Source organism: Hemicordylus capensis, chromosome 1 (assembly GCF_027244095.1).
Source record: "Hemicordylus capensis ecotype Gifberg chromosome 1, rHemCap1.1.pri, whole genome shotgun sequence".
NCBI lineage: Eukaryota > Metazoa > Chordata > Lepidosauria > Squamata > Cordylidae > Hemicordylus > Hemicordylus capensis.
The window spans coordinates 104,845,481-104,860,648 of NC_069657.1; the positions used below are offsets into that span (position 1 = coordinate 104,845,481).

The 15,168-nt window shown below is 43.1% G+C and overlaps 1 protein-coding gene across 2 annotated transcripts in view; it reads left to right on the forward strand.

Moving 5' to 3' along the window:
• LUZP2 (leucine zipper protein 2) overlaps positions 1–15,168 on the forward strand; it is a 593,960-nt gene that overhangs the window by 273,116 nt on the left and 305,676 nt on the right. For both annotated transcript variants that reach the window (XM_053252886.1, XM_053252876.1), the window contains exon 2: positions 12,665–12,782. In XM_053252886.1, coding sequence (XP_053108861.1) covers positions 12,665–12,782 — 118 coding nt within the window. The remainder of the gene's footprint in view (positions 1–12,664; positions 12,783–15,168) is intronic.

Sequence of the window (15,168 nt, forward strand, 5' to 3'; positions counted from 1 at the left end):
ATTAATAAATTAATTAAATGTCTCCCTGTCCCCAAAGGGCTCACAATCTAAAAAGAATCTTAAGAAATACACCAGCAACAGTCACTGGAGGAATGCAGTGCTGGAGTTGAATCGGGCCAGTTGCTCCTCCCCTGCTAATTAAAGAGAATCACCACTTTTAAAAGGTGCCTATTTGCTCAGTTAGCAGGGGATTAAGTTAACAGTTAACTTCCTCAGATAACATGAGGAATCATGTTATCAAATACATAAATAAAGACAGTGTCAGAGAGCATCTTGTCATCTCTTGAGTAAAGCAAACAAAAGCAGAATCATACTGAATTATATTCAAGGATTGTTTTGGTTCTAAAAGATGCAGATGACTTCACAAGAACCTACTTGTGGAACTTTCCATGTGATATTTCTATTCCACACTAAGTGTATATTTGTTACCTGGCTGTTTCAGGTACTGCAAACATTTCTCTAACTTGTGACTCTGTTGTGGAGAAATCATGTTTTCCCTGCATTCAATGTTTATTTTGGGGGAGAAAATTATTCTTTCCCTGCCTCTCCACTGATGCCCCATACATAGCTAAAAATGTGTAAAATGAGTTTACATCAGTTCCACTGGCACCTGTTTGCATAGCATCACTGGTGATGTGTATCACAACTCATTTTTCCACCCACATACACACAATACTAGTTTGTGACTGTTAAAATGGGTATTATGTTCAGTTTTGTCCTTTACTTGTTTGGAGACTATGCCTTTGCTTTGTCACAGCCCGTAAACCTTCTACCTTCAGGTTATACATTCTAGGATAACATGTCTGTTGAGAGCCTCTGAGCATCTTGCCAGGACTCTCTTACCACAGAACCACTGGGACATATTTTAGAGCAGGGATTCTCAATGTTGGGTTTACAGATGTTATTGGACTTCAATTTCCATAATCCCCAACCCCAGTAGCCTTTGCTTGGGGATTATGGGAGTTGAAGTCCAATAACATCTGGGGACCCAACGTTGAGAATCCCTGTTCTAGAGTATGCCAGAAGGTACTCAGTGTAGTACAGACCTCAGCACGCCCTGTGCTAACTGTGATGGTGCCCTAAGGCACAACTAGCATTCTATTGCTATTCCATGTTGCAGTCCTGCCCAAATGAAGTGAACAGAAAGGAACATAAACTCTGGCAAATGAAATGCAAGGAGACAATAAAGTAAAGTAAATTGTGCCATCAAGTCGATTTCGACTCTTGGCACCCACAGAGCCCTGTGGTTTTCTTTTGGTAGAATACAGGAGGGGTTTACCATTGCCTCCTCCCATGCAGTATGAGATGATGCCTTTCAGCATCTTCCTATATCACTGCTGCCCAATATAGTACCAGCAGGGATTTGAACCAGCAACCTTCTGAATTTCCCCACTGTGCCATTAGGTGGCTACAAAGAGACAATAAGGGATGCAAAAAGAGAGTTTGAGGAACATATAGCTAGAAGTGTCAAGGGGAACAACAGAAACTTATTTAAATATATTATTTAAATATATCAGATGCAGAAAACCTGTTAGGGAGGTGGTTCGACCCTTAGATGATGTAAGCATGAAAGGGATTATTGAGGACAAAGAGATTACAGAGAACCTGAATGAGTTCTTTGCATCTGTCTTCATGGTGGACAATACTGACTATATACCCACTCCAGACATCAACTTCTCAGGCTTGGAGGCTGAAGAACTGGGCCAATTTGAGGTGACGAGAGAGGATGTTCTAAACTGTCTTGGGGGCGGGGGACAATTTGCCAGGGCCAGATGGCATCCATCGGAGAGTTCTGAAGGAACTCAGATGTGAAACTTCTGCTCTCCTAGCAAAAATGTGTAACTTGTCCCTACAATCAGACTCTGTACCAGAGGACTGGAAAGGACTCCAATTTTCAAAAAAGGATCTGGGGCGGGGTGGGGAGGTGGCATCTGGGAAATTACGGGAAGTACAGAAGAATTAAATTACTTCTGTGCCAGGTAAATTGATGGAAAACATAAGGACAAAATGGTTAAACATAGAGAAGAACAGGCCTTGCTGAAAGAGAACCAGCATGGCTTCTGCAAGGGAAAGTTTTGCTTCACTAACTTTTTGGAGTTCTTTTAGAGTGTCAACAGGCATGTGGATAAAGGTGATCCAGTTGATATAGTATACTTGGACTTCGAAAAAGCTTATGACAAAATTCCCCACCAGAGGATCTTGAGTAAACTTAGCAGTCATGGGATGAGCGGACAGGTTCACATGTGGATATGTAACTGGTTTAAGGACAGGAAACAGAGGATAGAAATAAATGGACAGTTTTAACAATGGAGGGAAGTAGGGAGTGGGGTCCGCCAAGGATCTGTACTGGGATCGGTGCTTTTTAATTTATTCATACTGGTCTTCAACTTGTTCATAAATGATCTAGAAGTTTGGGGTAAGCGGTGAAGTAGACAAATTTGCAGATAACAAACTATTTTGGATTCTGAAATCCAAAACAGTTTGTGAGGAGCTTCAAAGGGATCTCTCCAAACTGGGGGAGTGGGCAACAAAATGGAAAATGTGGGTCAATGTAAGCAAGTGTAAAGTGATATTTATTGGGACAAAAAAACCCAGCTTCACATATACACTGATGGGGTCTGAGCTGTCATTGACTGACCAGGAGAGAGATCTTGGGGTCGTGGTGGACAGCTCATTCAAGGTGTTGACTTAGTGCACAGCACAGCAGCTGTGAAAAAAGGCCATTCCCATGCTAGGGATCATTAGGAAGGGGATTCAAAATAAAAATGCAAATATTATAATGCTCTTATACAATCTATGGTGCTGTCACATCTGTAGTACTGTGTGTAGTTCTGGTCACCGTATCTTAAGAAGGAAATTGTAGAAATGGAAAAGGTGCAGAAGGGGGCAACCAAGATGACCAAGGGCCTGGAGAACCTTCCTTATGAGGCATCACTATAGCATGTGGGGCTTTTTAGTTTGGAAAAGAGGCTACTACAGGGAGATATGATAGAAGTGTGTAAAATTATGCAAGGAGTAGAGAAAGTGGAAAGAAATTTTTATCCTTCTCTCACAACACTAGAACCAGGGGTCAACCCCATGGAACTGAAGGTTGGGGATTTTAGGACCAACAAAAGGCAGTGCATTGTCACATAGTGCATAATCTATGGAATTCTCTGCCATGGGATGTGGTGATGGCAACCAGCCTGGATTGCTTTAAAAGGGGCTTAGACAAATGCATGGAGGACTATCAACTTTATCAATGCCTACTAGTCTGGTGGCTATAGTCTACCTCCAGCCTCAGAGACAAGATTCCTCTGAATAACAATTTGCAGGGGAGCAACAGTAAGAGAGAGGTAATGCCCTCTCCTCTTACCTGTAGGCTTCTCAGGGGCATTTGGTAGGCCACTGTCTGAAACAGGGTGCTGGACTGGATGGGCCTTGGGTCTGAACAGCAGGTTATGTTCTGTATATCTTTTAGAAAATCTGATCTGGTCTTCTGACAGAGAAACCCATGAACATCAAACAACCCAGGGTTACCTACAACACATCTGTATGACAATCAGGGCTGCCTGCAGGTTATCAGAGGGGCCACAACCAGTGGGTCCTTCAGAACCTAGTGAAGGGTTAACTAGGCAGTAGGGGAAAGACTAGGAAGATTTTGCAGCAGTTGTTCAACATTTGTAGCTCAATGCAAGAGCATATAGATTGCATTCAGGTGGTACCAATTTCAGTTCCTGGCATCTCCAGGTAGGGCTAAGAATGGTTTGTTTGTTTATTGATTGATTGATTGATTTGATTTGATTTTATACCACCCTTCCAAAATGGCTCAGGGTGGTTTACAATTAAAACAAACCACTAAAACAGTAAAGAGCTAAAACAAATTAAAAACAATATAACAACAATTAACAATTTAAAAACATTTTAAAACAAGAATTACAGTGATTAAAAGCCCCAACATCGGGTTAGAATATTAAAACAGATTTTAAAACCCTGGAGATCCAGGCCAAACAAATATGTTTTAAGGGCTCTCCTGAAGGCTAATAGAGAATTCAAATTGTGAATTTCCGCATTGCATTCCATAGCCCCGGAGCAGCTATAGAGAAGGCCCGCCTCTGAGTCACCACCAGACGAGCTGGTGGTAACTGGAAACGAACCTCCTCAGATGACCTTAATATGCGGTGGGGATCACACAGAAAAAGGTGCTCTCTAAGGTAACTCGGGCATAAGCCATTCAGGGCTTTAAAGGTAATAACCTGCACTTTGTATTTTGCCCGGAAACATATTGGCAGCCAGTGCAATTGTTTCAAAATAGGTGTAATATGGTCTCTCCGGCTGCCGCATTCTGAACTAACTGAAGTTTCCGAACTAAGTACAAAGGCAGCCCCACGTAGAGCGCATTGCAATAGTCAAGCCGGGAGATTACCAGCTGGTGCACCACTGTTTTGAGGTCATCCTCTTCAGGGAATAGGCACAGCTGTCGAATCAGCCAAAGCTGATAGAAAGCACTCCTGACCATGGCCTCCACCTGAGAAACCAGGGTGAGGCCTGGGTCCAGGAGTACTCCCAAGCTGCACACCTGCTCCTTTTGGGAGAGTATAACCCCATCCAGCACAGGAAGATCTAACTCACTCCTCAGATTCTGAGCCCCCACAATGAGCACCTCCGTCTTGCTTGGATTCAGCTTCAATTTGTTATCCCTCATCCAGCCCATTACTGCCTGTAGGCAGGGATTTAGAGAGTGAGTGCCATTTCCTGAAGAAGGGAGAAGGAGATTAGGGTGTCATCAGCATACTGATAACACCCAGCACCAAATCTCCTGATGACCTCATCCAGCGGTTTCATGTAGATATTGAAAAACATTGGTGACAGATTGGAGCCCTAAGGGACTCCATATTTTGAGGAGCAACTGTCACGAAGCTCCAACATCTGGGATCTACCCGAGAGATAGGAACAGAACCACTGCAGAGCAGTGCCCCCTATTCCCAACTCCCCCAGGTGACCCAGAAGGATACCATGGTCGATGGTATAGAACGCCGCTGAGAGATCCAAGAGGACTAACAGAGTCAGTTGCAGGTAAGTTGTCAATTTCTTTCCACATGCTTGGTTCTTGAAACTTTTTTCCCTTTGCAGTGTTTCTTAGGTGCAACTCCTTTATTTTGTTGTGGTGAGAACACCGCACACATTGTTCGTCATCAGTATCCTATTCTGCTGAATCATTGCCAGGTGTAAAACTTACAGTGGATCCTTCCTTTTAGTCATATTGCCTTGATTCTTTCTCCATGTGAAAATTGGGCTCTACATTTGGCATTAAACTAGTGGTTGGTTTTTCATTTTCACTGAAGTATGCTACATTGCGTATTTTAATTATTTCTGTGGCAAGATCTAAAATCCTATATGCTTTACATCCTATGGAATAGCCAACAAGTATTCCTTCCTCAGATCTACTGTTGAGTTTGGTTCTTTTGGCTTTTGGTATATAGGTGTATGCTTTAGATCCAAATACTCATATATGACTCTAAGTGAGCTTGTTGCCATGCCATGACTCATGTGGCATTGTTCCTGTAGCTTTTTTTGGCAAGCTATTTTGCAGGTAAATAGCAGTCATCACTGCCTCTCCCCAAAATTTTGTAGCCAAACCAGCATCTACAAACATGCATCTCATCATTCCATAAGAGAATGGTTCCTTCTTTCTGCCACTCCATTTCACTCTGGAGTATAAGGAACCATCTTTTGTTATTCAGTGCCCTCCTCCTTCAGGAATCTTTTGACATAATTCCCAGTATATTCTCCACCGTTGTCAGTGCAGAGGATCTGTGGCTTTCTCCCAAACTTGTTGCAACATATTCTTATAGTCTTTCTAGTACTTGTCCCTTTTCTCTCCACAGGTGTGTATATATATGTATCTAGAATCATCATCAATGAAAGTAAGAACATATTTATTCCCTCCTGGTGTATTAACTTACATACTGTAGGTCCACAAACATCACTATGAATCAGATCCAAAGGATGCTGTGTTTCTCTTCCTTTGCATGGAAGAAAAGCAGGCCGTGTTGCCTTTGTACTTATACAGCATACACTTCACAGCATCCTTCAAAGTTTTGGCCTTTTCAGTCACACATTCTACTTGCAAGGTTCTAAATACATTTTCTTCACGTTCCTTTGGTTTCCAAAGGACCATCCCTTCTACACAAATCAAAGTCTTCTAGATGGTTAATTACAAATTGTAAGTCTGCAGCCTCCTTGACTTCCAAGGCACTAGTCACATTATCAAAGTAATGTGGCAAACTATTCCAAAACAATCCTATCAGAAATGCATCTGGAATGACCAGCCCTTGAGCTTACAGTTGCCTAGATATTTCTAACATTTCATTTATGTGTTTGGGCAGACTTTCTCCTTCTCTAAGTCTTTTATTGCTTCATTTTTCTTACTAGATGCACTTTGGAAACCACATATTTCCTTTTATATAATCCCTTTAGAGTTTCCCACATATCTTTTGCATTTTCTTTGTCTCTTAGATGCACTAAGATTGGGTCACTCACTGCCAAGCAAATAATCCCTGATGCCTTTTCATCTGCTTTGTCCCATTCTTTCTGCACCTATCCTGCATTTGCAGGAAGCTGGGTGTGCAGAACACTGCCAAGTCCATGACTCTTGAGGAGCATCTCCATCTTGAAAGACCAGAGCTTGTACTCGGGACCATGCGATAGGGATGTGTGTGGAACTGGTCCAAAGGCCCTTTATGGGCCTCTGAACTGGTTCGAAGAACTGATGTTTATGCTGGTTTGATGGCAGGGGGTGTCCAACTTTAAGAGTGGGGGAGGGTGCACTTACCCCTCCTGCCACTTCCCCGCTGCCGGCATCTGTTTTAGTCAAATCCCATCGGGGCGGCAGTTTACCTCCCTGCCGCCCTGTTGCCCCCATTGTCCAGATATGACCAGAAGTATCTGACGTGCCTGTGTGCACCGGTGCAGGTGCACACATGGCATGTACCTAATGTGCACACAGGCGGGCATGACATGCGCATGCCCACACTGGCACGCACAGGTGCATCAGATATTCCCGGTCATATCCAGACAATGGGGACAACGGGGCAGCAGGGACGTACACTACCAACCTGATGGGATTTGACTAAAATGGACGTCGGCAGGGGAAAGGAGTGGTAAGTGCACCCTCCCCCACTCTTAAAGCAGCACCCCTGCTGCCTTCCAGCCTCTCCTGCACAGTTCCATGCACATCCCTACCTTGCAACCTTTCAATCATCTGGAATCCTTGTGCTGTCTCCATTTTCAAAGCTTTTCTCTTTGTTTTCCATTTAATGCTCTAGGCTTTTCTCTTTATTTACTAGCTTCTGGGCCCATAACCCTTTGAAGGGGAAGAATGGCAGTTCAGTCTCCAAATAGCAGAGCAAAAACAGTCTGGTGAGAAAGTAGCAAAGCAGCAGGTCTTGAAATAGTTCTTTAGAAGAAATACAAGGATTTATTTAAAGAAAATGTTACAAACAAATGTGAAAAAGCCTGTAGCTTTTTTCAGCTGTAGCTCATGATGGAAGAGAGAGATCAAAACAAATACCGATCTCTGGAGAGACAAAATGGAGACAAACACTGGAAGAACAATGAGGGGAGGAGTCCAGCACTTTTATCAATGACCCTAACAAACCCCCATGGTCACTATGAGACAATGCAGCTGAGAGCTGATGCTGCCAGTGTCCTAGCTCCAATAGGACAACCACTTCCTCAGAGTTGACACTGCTCTTTGTCATTTTTTCAAATACATTTTTTCAAGTTAGAATAAAAGGAGTTTGAAAAAAACACATTTATTGCATAATGGTTCCATGGACTGCTTCAGATTGCAAGTAAATGGTGCTGAAAATATTATACAAAATCGTTGAATACAGTGTGGATTACCCATTTTATTTTACTTTACTTTATTGTTGTAACTGTGCTAAAGGTGGAATATATCATGATTGGGAAGAGTCCAGATCTGTGCTGCCTCAATGTGGAAGCTAGGCATGAGGACCTCAGGGGTCAGCCATAGGATTTTTGATGGGCCTGGCTAGGCACCTGACCCTTGATCATAAAAGCACAGGAGTGCTAATGATGTCCTTTGGAGAAAGCAACAATTAGCAGCAATGTTTGGGCAGCAGACAGTGAAAAAATGTGTACTACAAAGATCAGACAGCAAAAAGAAGAAAGCAGGACCTTTGGGGTGGATGAGGTGAGCAATTGCCCCAGGTCCCACACATGAAGTGGAGGGGGATCCAAAGTACGTTTCAGTATTTGAAAGGCTCAGATTGATCCTCTTCATTCAGGAAAGTAAAACTAATTACTTAAAATATAACCCCAGGATCAAGAGTTATTTCAATGGACAATGGTGGCCCAGTTGCTTGACCTGCACAATTAATTAACATACTGGTGTCAATAGAGGTGTTTTTTGAAAAGCTTATATGCAAAGCTTACATTGTTCCCGAGTGCAGTGGCTAACAGACAGCACAGTGTGCCTCACATGGAACTTCCTTCCCAGCCGAGACCTCATCCTCCCAGCAAGCAACGGTGGCAGTTCCTTGCACACTAAAGTGTGTGTAATCGCATTTGGCAGGGGGACGCATAGGGATGGAGCACTGGTACTTCTTGGCTTCTCTGGGTGATGAGGTGGGCATAGCCATGGGGACCGTTGTGAAGAGTGCCTGCACTTCTGAACTGGCAACATCTCTGATTGCAGTTGCATTGCCGCCACCATTGGGAATAATGGCCGTAGAGGCCCAGCGTTTTTTGTGTGCACACAACAGCCCTGGGCTGTTGGTTCTCGGCTGGGGCAGAAGGCAGAGCCCGTCACCTATGGGCAGCCTGCTGTATTGTATGTTAGCCAGTGAGGAGAAAGTTGCAATGATGGGGGACATTCAAATGAACATCCTGCCCCTGGGCCTTTTAAAAGGCCCTGGAAGAAAGCTGTTTTTAAATAGGGTTGCTAGTAAAGATTTTTTTTTGTTATAGAATTCCTTACATGTCACACAACCATGTCAAATGCTTCATCTTTTGTTTAATGGTTCTTCTTGAGGCCAAAAAACCAAGCAGTGCATTTATAGTCAGCTGTCCAGTTTTGACCTACTGAAAATCCTAATGGCTGTTTATCTATGAATTATGATAGATAAGTTCTTGGTAAATAATCTTGCTGATTATACTCTGTATTTTTGTTGCCAGTCCATACATGGTGAGGGACATAAGATTAGGTCTTTTTAAATGCTGTGTATCTGTGTTATTAAAAAAGGTAGATACTTTTGCATAGGAGGTGATTGCTTTGGATATATCTTCATTATGTAAGCATTTATCATATGTGATATTCAGAAAGTCATTTCCAAGCAATTTCCAACTGCTAACAAATTCCTAGTTGAGTTCCAAAATGAACCTCTATTATCAATGTATTGCTTTTTTAAAATCTCAGGATTTCTACCCTGCCTTTCCATTCCTAATTTGAATTTAAATTGTGATAATATTGTGCTATTTCTAAACTTAAGATTTTAGTCACTTTAACATCTTGACATAATAATACTATCTTAAACAATTTAAATTAAACCACAAAGTAGTTCCAGGTCATCACCTCAGGTTCTGCTCCTAGTGGTTTTGCCATATGAAGTTTGGTGGGCATACACAAAAGACAGAGAGCCGGGTCTCATGATCAGTGAGACCCGGTTTCAGGAGCTCAGCAGAGAGAGTGGGCTAAGCCCTCTTTCCCCACACACAAGCAGGGCGGGAGCCCTGGGCAGCCAGATCGGCTGCCCACAAGATTGACAGCTCCATGATGGAGCCGGTGGGGGCTGGGGGGAGTGGGGGCCAATCGGCCCCCAGAAGCTCCAGCATGTCCTGGAGAGAGCCCTGGAGCCAGGAAGCAGCTTTTCACCTCCCCTCCGGGGGTCTACTCATGAGTAGCTATGGCGCAGGGCCACGCCACGGCTACTCACGATTTTGAAAACCAGGTTTGCGGAGCACTCACTCTGCAAACCCAGTTTTAGGGGAGGGATACTTAGGTGGGTTAACCCACGATGAGGCAAAATCGGGCTAGGCTCCGAAACCCAGTTTTTTAAATCGTGAGTAGTGGTGCACCACAGCTACGCATGAGGAGACCTCTAAACGGGAGGCTCAAAAGCAGCCTCCCATCTTAGGGGGTCTCTCCAGCATGCCCTGCGCACTCGCGCGGGGCATGCTGGAGCTTCTGGGGGCCGCGCAGCCCCCGAGCTCCCCAGCCTCAGCCGGCTCCATGACGGACTGTCTGCTCGTCTGTGGGGAGAGAGGGCTAAGCCTCAGGCTAAGCCCGCTCTCCCCACAAACCCCCTAGAGGCTCTTTTCACGGACCGTGAGAAGAGCCTCAATGTGTCATTATACTATGGTTTAAGCTGTCTTGACTGACAATTGCCAGAAAGGTGATTTTAAAGGAAGAAAACATCAATAGCATGAAAGGGCTGCCAAAACAATATTTTCCAACTGTAACAGAAAAGTAATAATTAAGGAGTTAGGTGAATTACCTAAGGCAGGGAGTTCCACATGCTAGGTGCCACAACAAAAAAGGCCCTGGCCTTGTTTCCACCAACATAATTCTCATGGTGGTGGGAAAGGCACGGGGGCTGCTTCTGTTGACCTCAGCAAATGGGCAAGAAGATATTGGAGGAGATGTTACAATTATTACCATTTTGTTGAGAATGTCCATGGAACCTTTCCTAAATATGTTTTTATATATTTGATGGCAAGCCCTTTTATCCTCTAAACTTACATGATAAATGATTCTACATTGTGAGGTAAGAACAGAGGATAAAATGGTATTGATTGGCCTAAACACAATTCAGCTTAGTTGTATAGAAGGCAAAGCAACAATAGAACATTCTTTTGTTTGACCTTATGCAATCCACAAAAGACTATAGATTGTTTGAATGAACTGATGTTCCTTTTGTCAAGAATCATTTAAAATGGCATCATTATACTATATTCAGGTGAACGAGAGGGTTAGAGTAAGTAGCTATTGATTCTGCAGCACAAAGGATATATTCACACATTGGGTAGGTAGCACCCTGCTGATTCTTCCCCCTTTGCCATGGTTTCTTTCAAGACTTCAAAAACAATTTGCTTTATTTCTCTGCTATGCACATGGATATTGGCTTTGTCCTGCTTCAGACTCAGAAAAGTATTATGTTGAGGGTTTTTGTGGTTGTTGTTTGAATGTACCTAGCAACAAAAGAAGACTATTTGCTATTTATCTTCTTTGTAGAAATGAGGGAGACATTTATTGTGCCATGTATTTCAGTGTGTAAGTTGGAGACCATGTATAAAACATCAATTAATTGAGTTAACAGTAGGCTAGTAAATCTAGAATGCCGGATTGTTGGAGGTCCTCTCTGCTTCAGGTAGTTCTCAGTATTTGTTTTCCTACCTGTTTTCTATCTATCTATCTATCTATCTATCTATCTATTTTATTTTATTTTATTTTTAAAGTCACTAGGGGGAAAAATCACATTACATGAATTTAAGAGAAAGTACCACAGATATCTGCAGCTCCAATCTAACAGAATAAGCTGAAGATGTTTGCCTCAAAACACTAAAGCTGAAATTCAATAATGTGTATGTTACACACACACACCAACAAAATAATAAAAAAGAATTAATGTCTATAGCATGCAAATACACATTGCACTTAATAAAGGCTTCAGGATGGTATGAAGGCATATAGAGGAAGGAGAGGACTTGCCCTCTCATTAAGACAAATGATGGTGCCTTTGCAGGGCTATCTGAGGCTTTATCCACAAATTCAGTGCTTCTCCAAATCCAGGGGGTGCTTCCACAATGGGGCTCTTTCGTGCTGTTGAGGCATTGATTTGACAGAGTGAGCTGGAAGAGTTATTAAAATAGTGATTCTTCAAGGCACTTAATAGGGCACTTAATATGGCACTATAATTCCCATTAAAAACTACACAATGCCTGTCCCCATGGGTCAGTTCCTATGTGTGCTTGTTCACAAGGAAGTTCATTTTTGTTCTATGGGACTTGCTCACTAGGAAGTGTGCATAAAGCTGAACAGTTAGCAAATATCTTCCTGCTTTTTACAGCAATATGAAACATGGATTCCAGCTCCCCACAACAGAGGAAAGTAACTGCAGACAAAAGAGTTTGTGTGAGAGACTCTACCCTTGAAAAGCTCTTTATTTATCTTCTCCCTGAATACATGCTCTATTATGCCCCATCTCTGCTTCTGTTCTTATCCTTTAGAGGATAAAGCCCTAGGAGACCTCAGACCCAAACTTGGGTGTTGCAATATGCTCAACAAAATAAGTCTACAGCTTCACAATATGAGGGAAATCCAGGATATCTCTTCCTTTCCCCTGATACTCCCATCCCTTCCTGCAAGCTTAGCTAAATGGTCCTGGGGGGCTTTATTAAAACAACATATTCAATGCCTGCATATCTGACTCACCTTTTGCAGGCTGGAATGAAACAGTTCATTTTCTAAATACAAGTGACTTTGATAGACTTGATGACATGGTGAGGTCATACAAAAAGGCAGGAAAAGCTGTTTTTGTCACAAATGGAGCTGGATCCTGCTTCTGCCAGATGTCAACAAAATAGACTGGGTCTCTGATTTCAAGAGAATTTTTTGCAGAGTTATTTTAAGAGGATCTCACTGGTGTTCTTTCTGTGTTAGACAGGGCTATGAAGAGCTGGAAAGACAGCTTAAAGAAGTCTTTAAGGAAAGAAGCAACATTCTCCGTCAGCTGTCAAAGACATCCAAAGAACTTGAAGGCATTAAAGTAAACCTCCAGGTCAGAGTCTATTTTCTTTTTTCCATGATATGAGATCATAATTTATTATAGTGCAAGTATGTTGTAATGAATATGAATATTTTAGGCAAATACTCATGAAATTTCACAGCAGGTTTGGGGGAATATTGCGATAGGGGGTGAGAGAGTAAGGTTCCAAACCTTTGGGCTGTTCTAACGACCATCAATTTCATGGTAGGAGGCAGTAAACCTGGCTATTCAAGCTCATGTGGAGTCATGGGAATCCTGCCAACCCAGCCTTCCCAAATCTCCATAACACAGATCCTCTACCCGTGCTAAACCAAGGCAGGAGGAAAACAGAGCCCTCTTACCTTGATCCTTTGGTTATCTGGGTGCACACAGCATTTTATGCTGTTCCCCAAACCCTACAGACATTAAAATAATTTAGTGCTGCAGCTGCAGTGGCTTCCATCTGTGAATGTGTCTCTGTACAAAGCACACTCTATGGTCATTTCTTCAAGGACCTTTCAGTAGGGCTAGCCCTGCCTCTTGCCACTTCTCAGACAATCAGAGGACAACTAATGATGTAATGAGTATTCCCAGTGTACTGGTATTTTTTAATCCTTGGTGGACCTAGGTCCCTATTTCTGCAATGGAGATGCAGATGGAGGCTCTGCTTATCTTTGCAACAGAGAAGGAGATCTGCCCCACTCAACTACCCCATATGGTTGTGTGAATGGGCCTCTTTTCTTCTCTCCAGTACTGCAACAGTTTAATTCTGATGAGCAGAGGGCAGCAATTTTATTTTTGAGAGGTAGGCTGACCTAGCATTTTCCTTCATCTATTGCAATGGCTTTGTGATGATGAAGAGCAAGAAGGTGATGGTGACTTAGCTTTGGCTTTGGGGACGCAGAGTATGCATTTCTCGTGCTTCATCACCGCCTCAACCTCTGAGTGAAACTGTTGAGGAGAGGTCATCTAGGGATATAGAGTTAGATATCATCAACACATGATGATACCCAGCTGTGCTTCTCTTTTACATCACTCAGGAATGGCACAGGAAGTGCTCAATCTGTCTCTGAAAATGGTAATTGAATAGATAAGTGACAATAAACTGAAGCGATATGTCAGTTATATTGATTGGTTGTAGGGGTGTTCAGAACTGGTTCACTCGCAAACCAGACTGCTGTGAACCTGGCCGATTTGAGTGGTTTGATTGTGAACTGCTTTGAGTTGGGCCGTTGAACCGACTGGCCCAGCTGATTGGTGCAACCGAACTGGTTTGCTTTGGTGCAGTTTGGTCTGAATTCAAACAAATTCAGACCAAACCACGCCAAATGCCCCATGCCTCCTCCAGTTGGTTGTTTATCTGTTTGAGAGCGGGAAGATGGCCATTTTGTTCTACCTGTAAGAACTATTTGACAGTGGAACAATCTGCCCTTCACAGTGGCAGACTCTCCTTCACTGAAGCCATTTAAACAGAAGCTGGAGGACAGCAATCAGTCAGGGATGCTGTTACAGTTTTTTGCACTGAGCAGTGGTTTGAACTAGAAGCTTTCCGATTATGATTCTGGATGGGGTGTACTCCCCTTAACCGATCAAATATGGACGGTGCATGGGAATGTTTCCAGATCCAGTGGCATCACTGGTTACCTAAGTGCATTTTACCAGCTGAGCTGGGTAGCCCAGCTGTGGTCTATCCTGGAGAGAAATAACCTAGCCATAATGACCCCAATACTTCTAAGACTTACATGAAAGCTTATGTAGTATAGCAGCTAAGAGACTGAACTGCAAACCAGGACTTCTCCAATTCAGATTTCTATACCAGATGGTCTAATGCAAGCCACTCCATCTCACCCTTAACTTTCCATCTGCATAATGTTACCTTCCTTTATTGTAAGGATAATCCATGTGAAGTCTTTTGCACACTCAAAAAGCATGATACAAAAGCTCAGATTATGGGTGGTGGTGGTGATGTGGGGCTCCCCCCCCCCCACTGGAAACTGCAGTTAGTTCAAAGTACAGCACTAGGCTACTAAAACTGGGGCTGCTACTTGAGAATAGAGTTCAACTGCCTACAGGTTCATTTCAGTCCTATGTGGCTTGGGACCCAGGTACCTGATGGTGATCCCTGCTCCACAGTAGAATGCACTGATCTCTTCATCAGAAGACCTAGGTGCCCTTGCCTTCAGAGTTAACATAAGAACAGCCCTGCTGGATCAGGCACAAGGCCCATCCAGTCCAGCATCCTGTTTCATACAGTGGCCACAGGGTCAGAAGGCAGCTGGGGAGAAGGCCTTCTCACTTGCTGAGAGACCTTGCCTGTTGTCTTTTCAGCACCAGGTGAAGACCTTTCTGTTCCCTCAGGCTTTTTAGAATATTCTTGGTATTCTTTTAGAATTGATTTTAAACCACTTAAAGGGCTTTA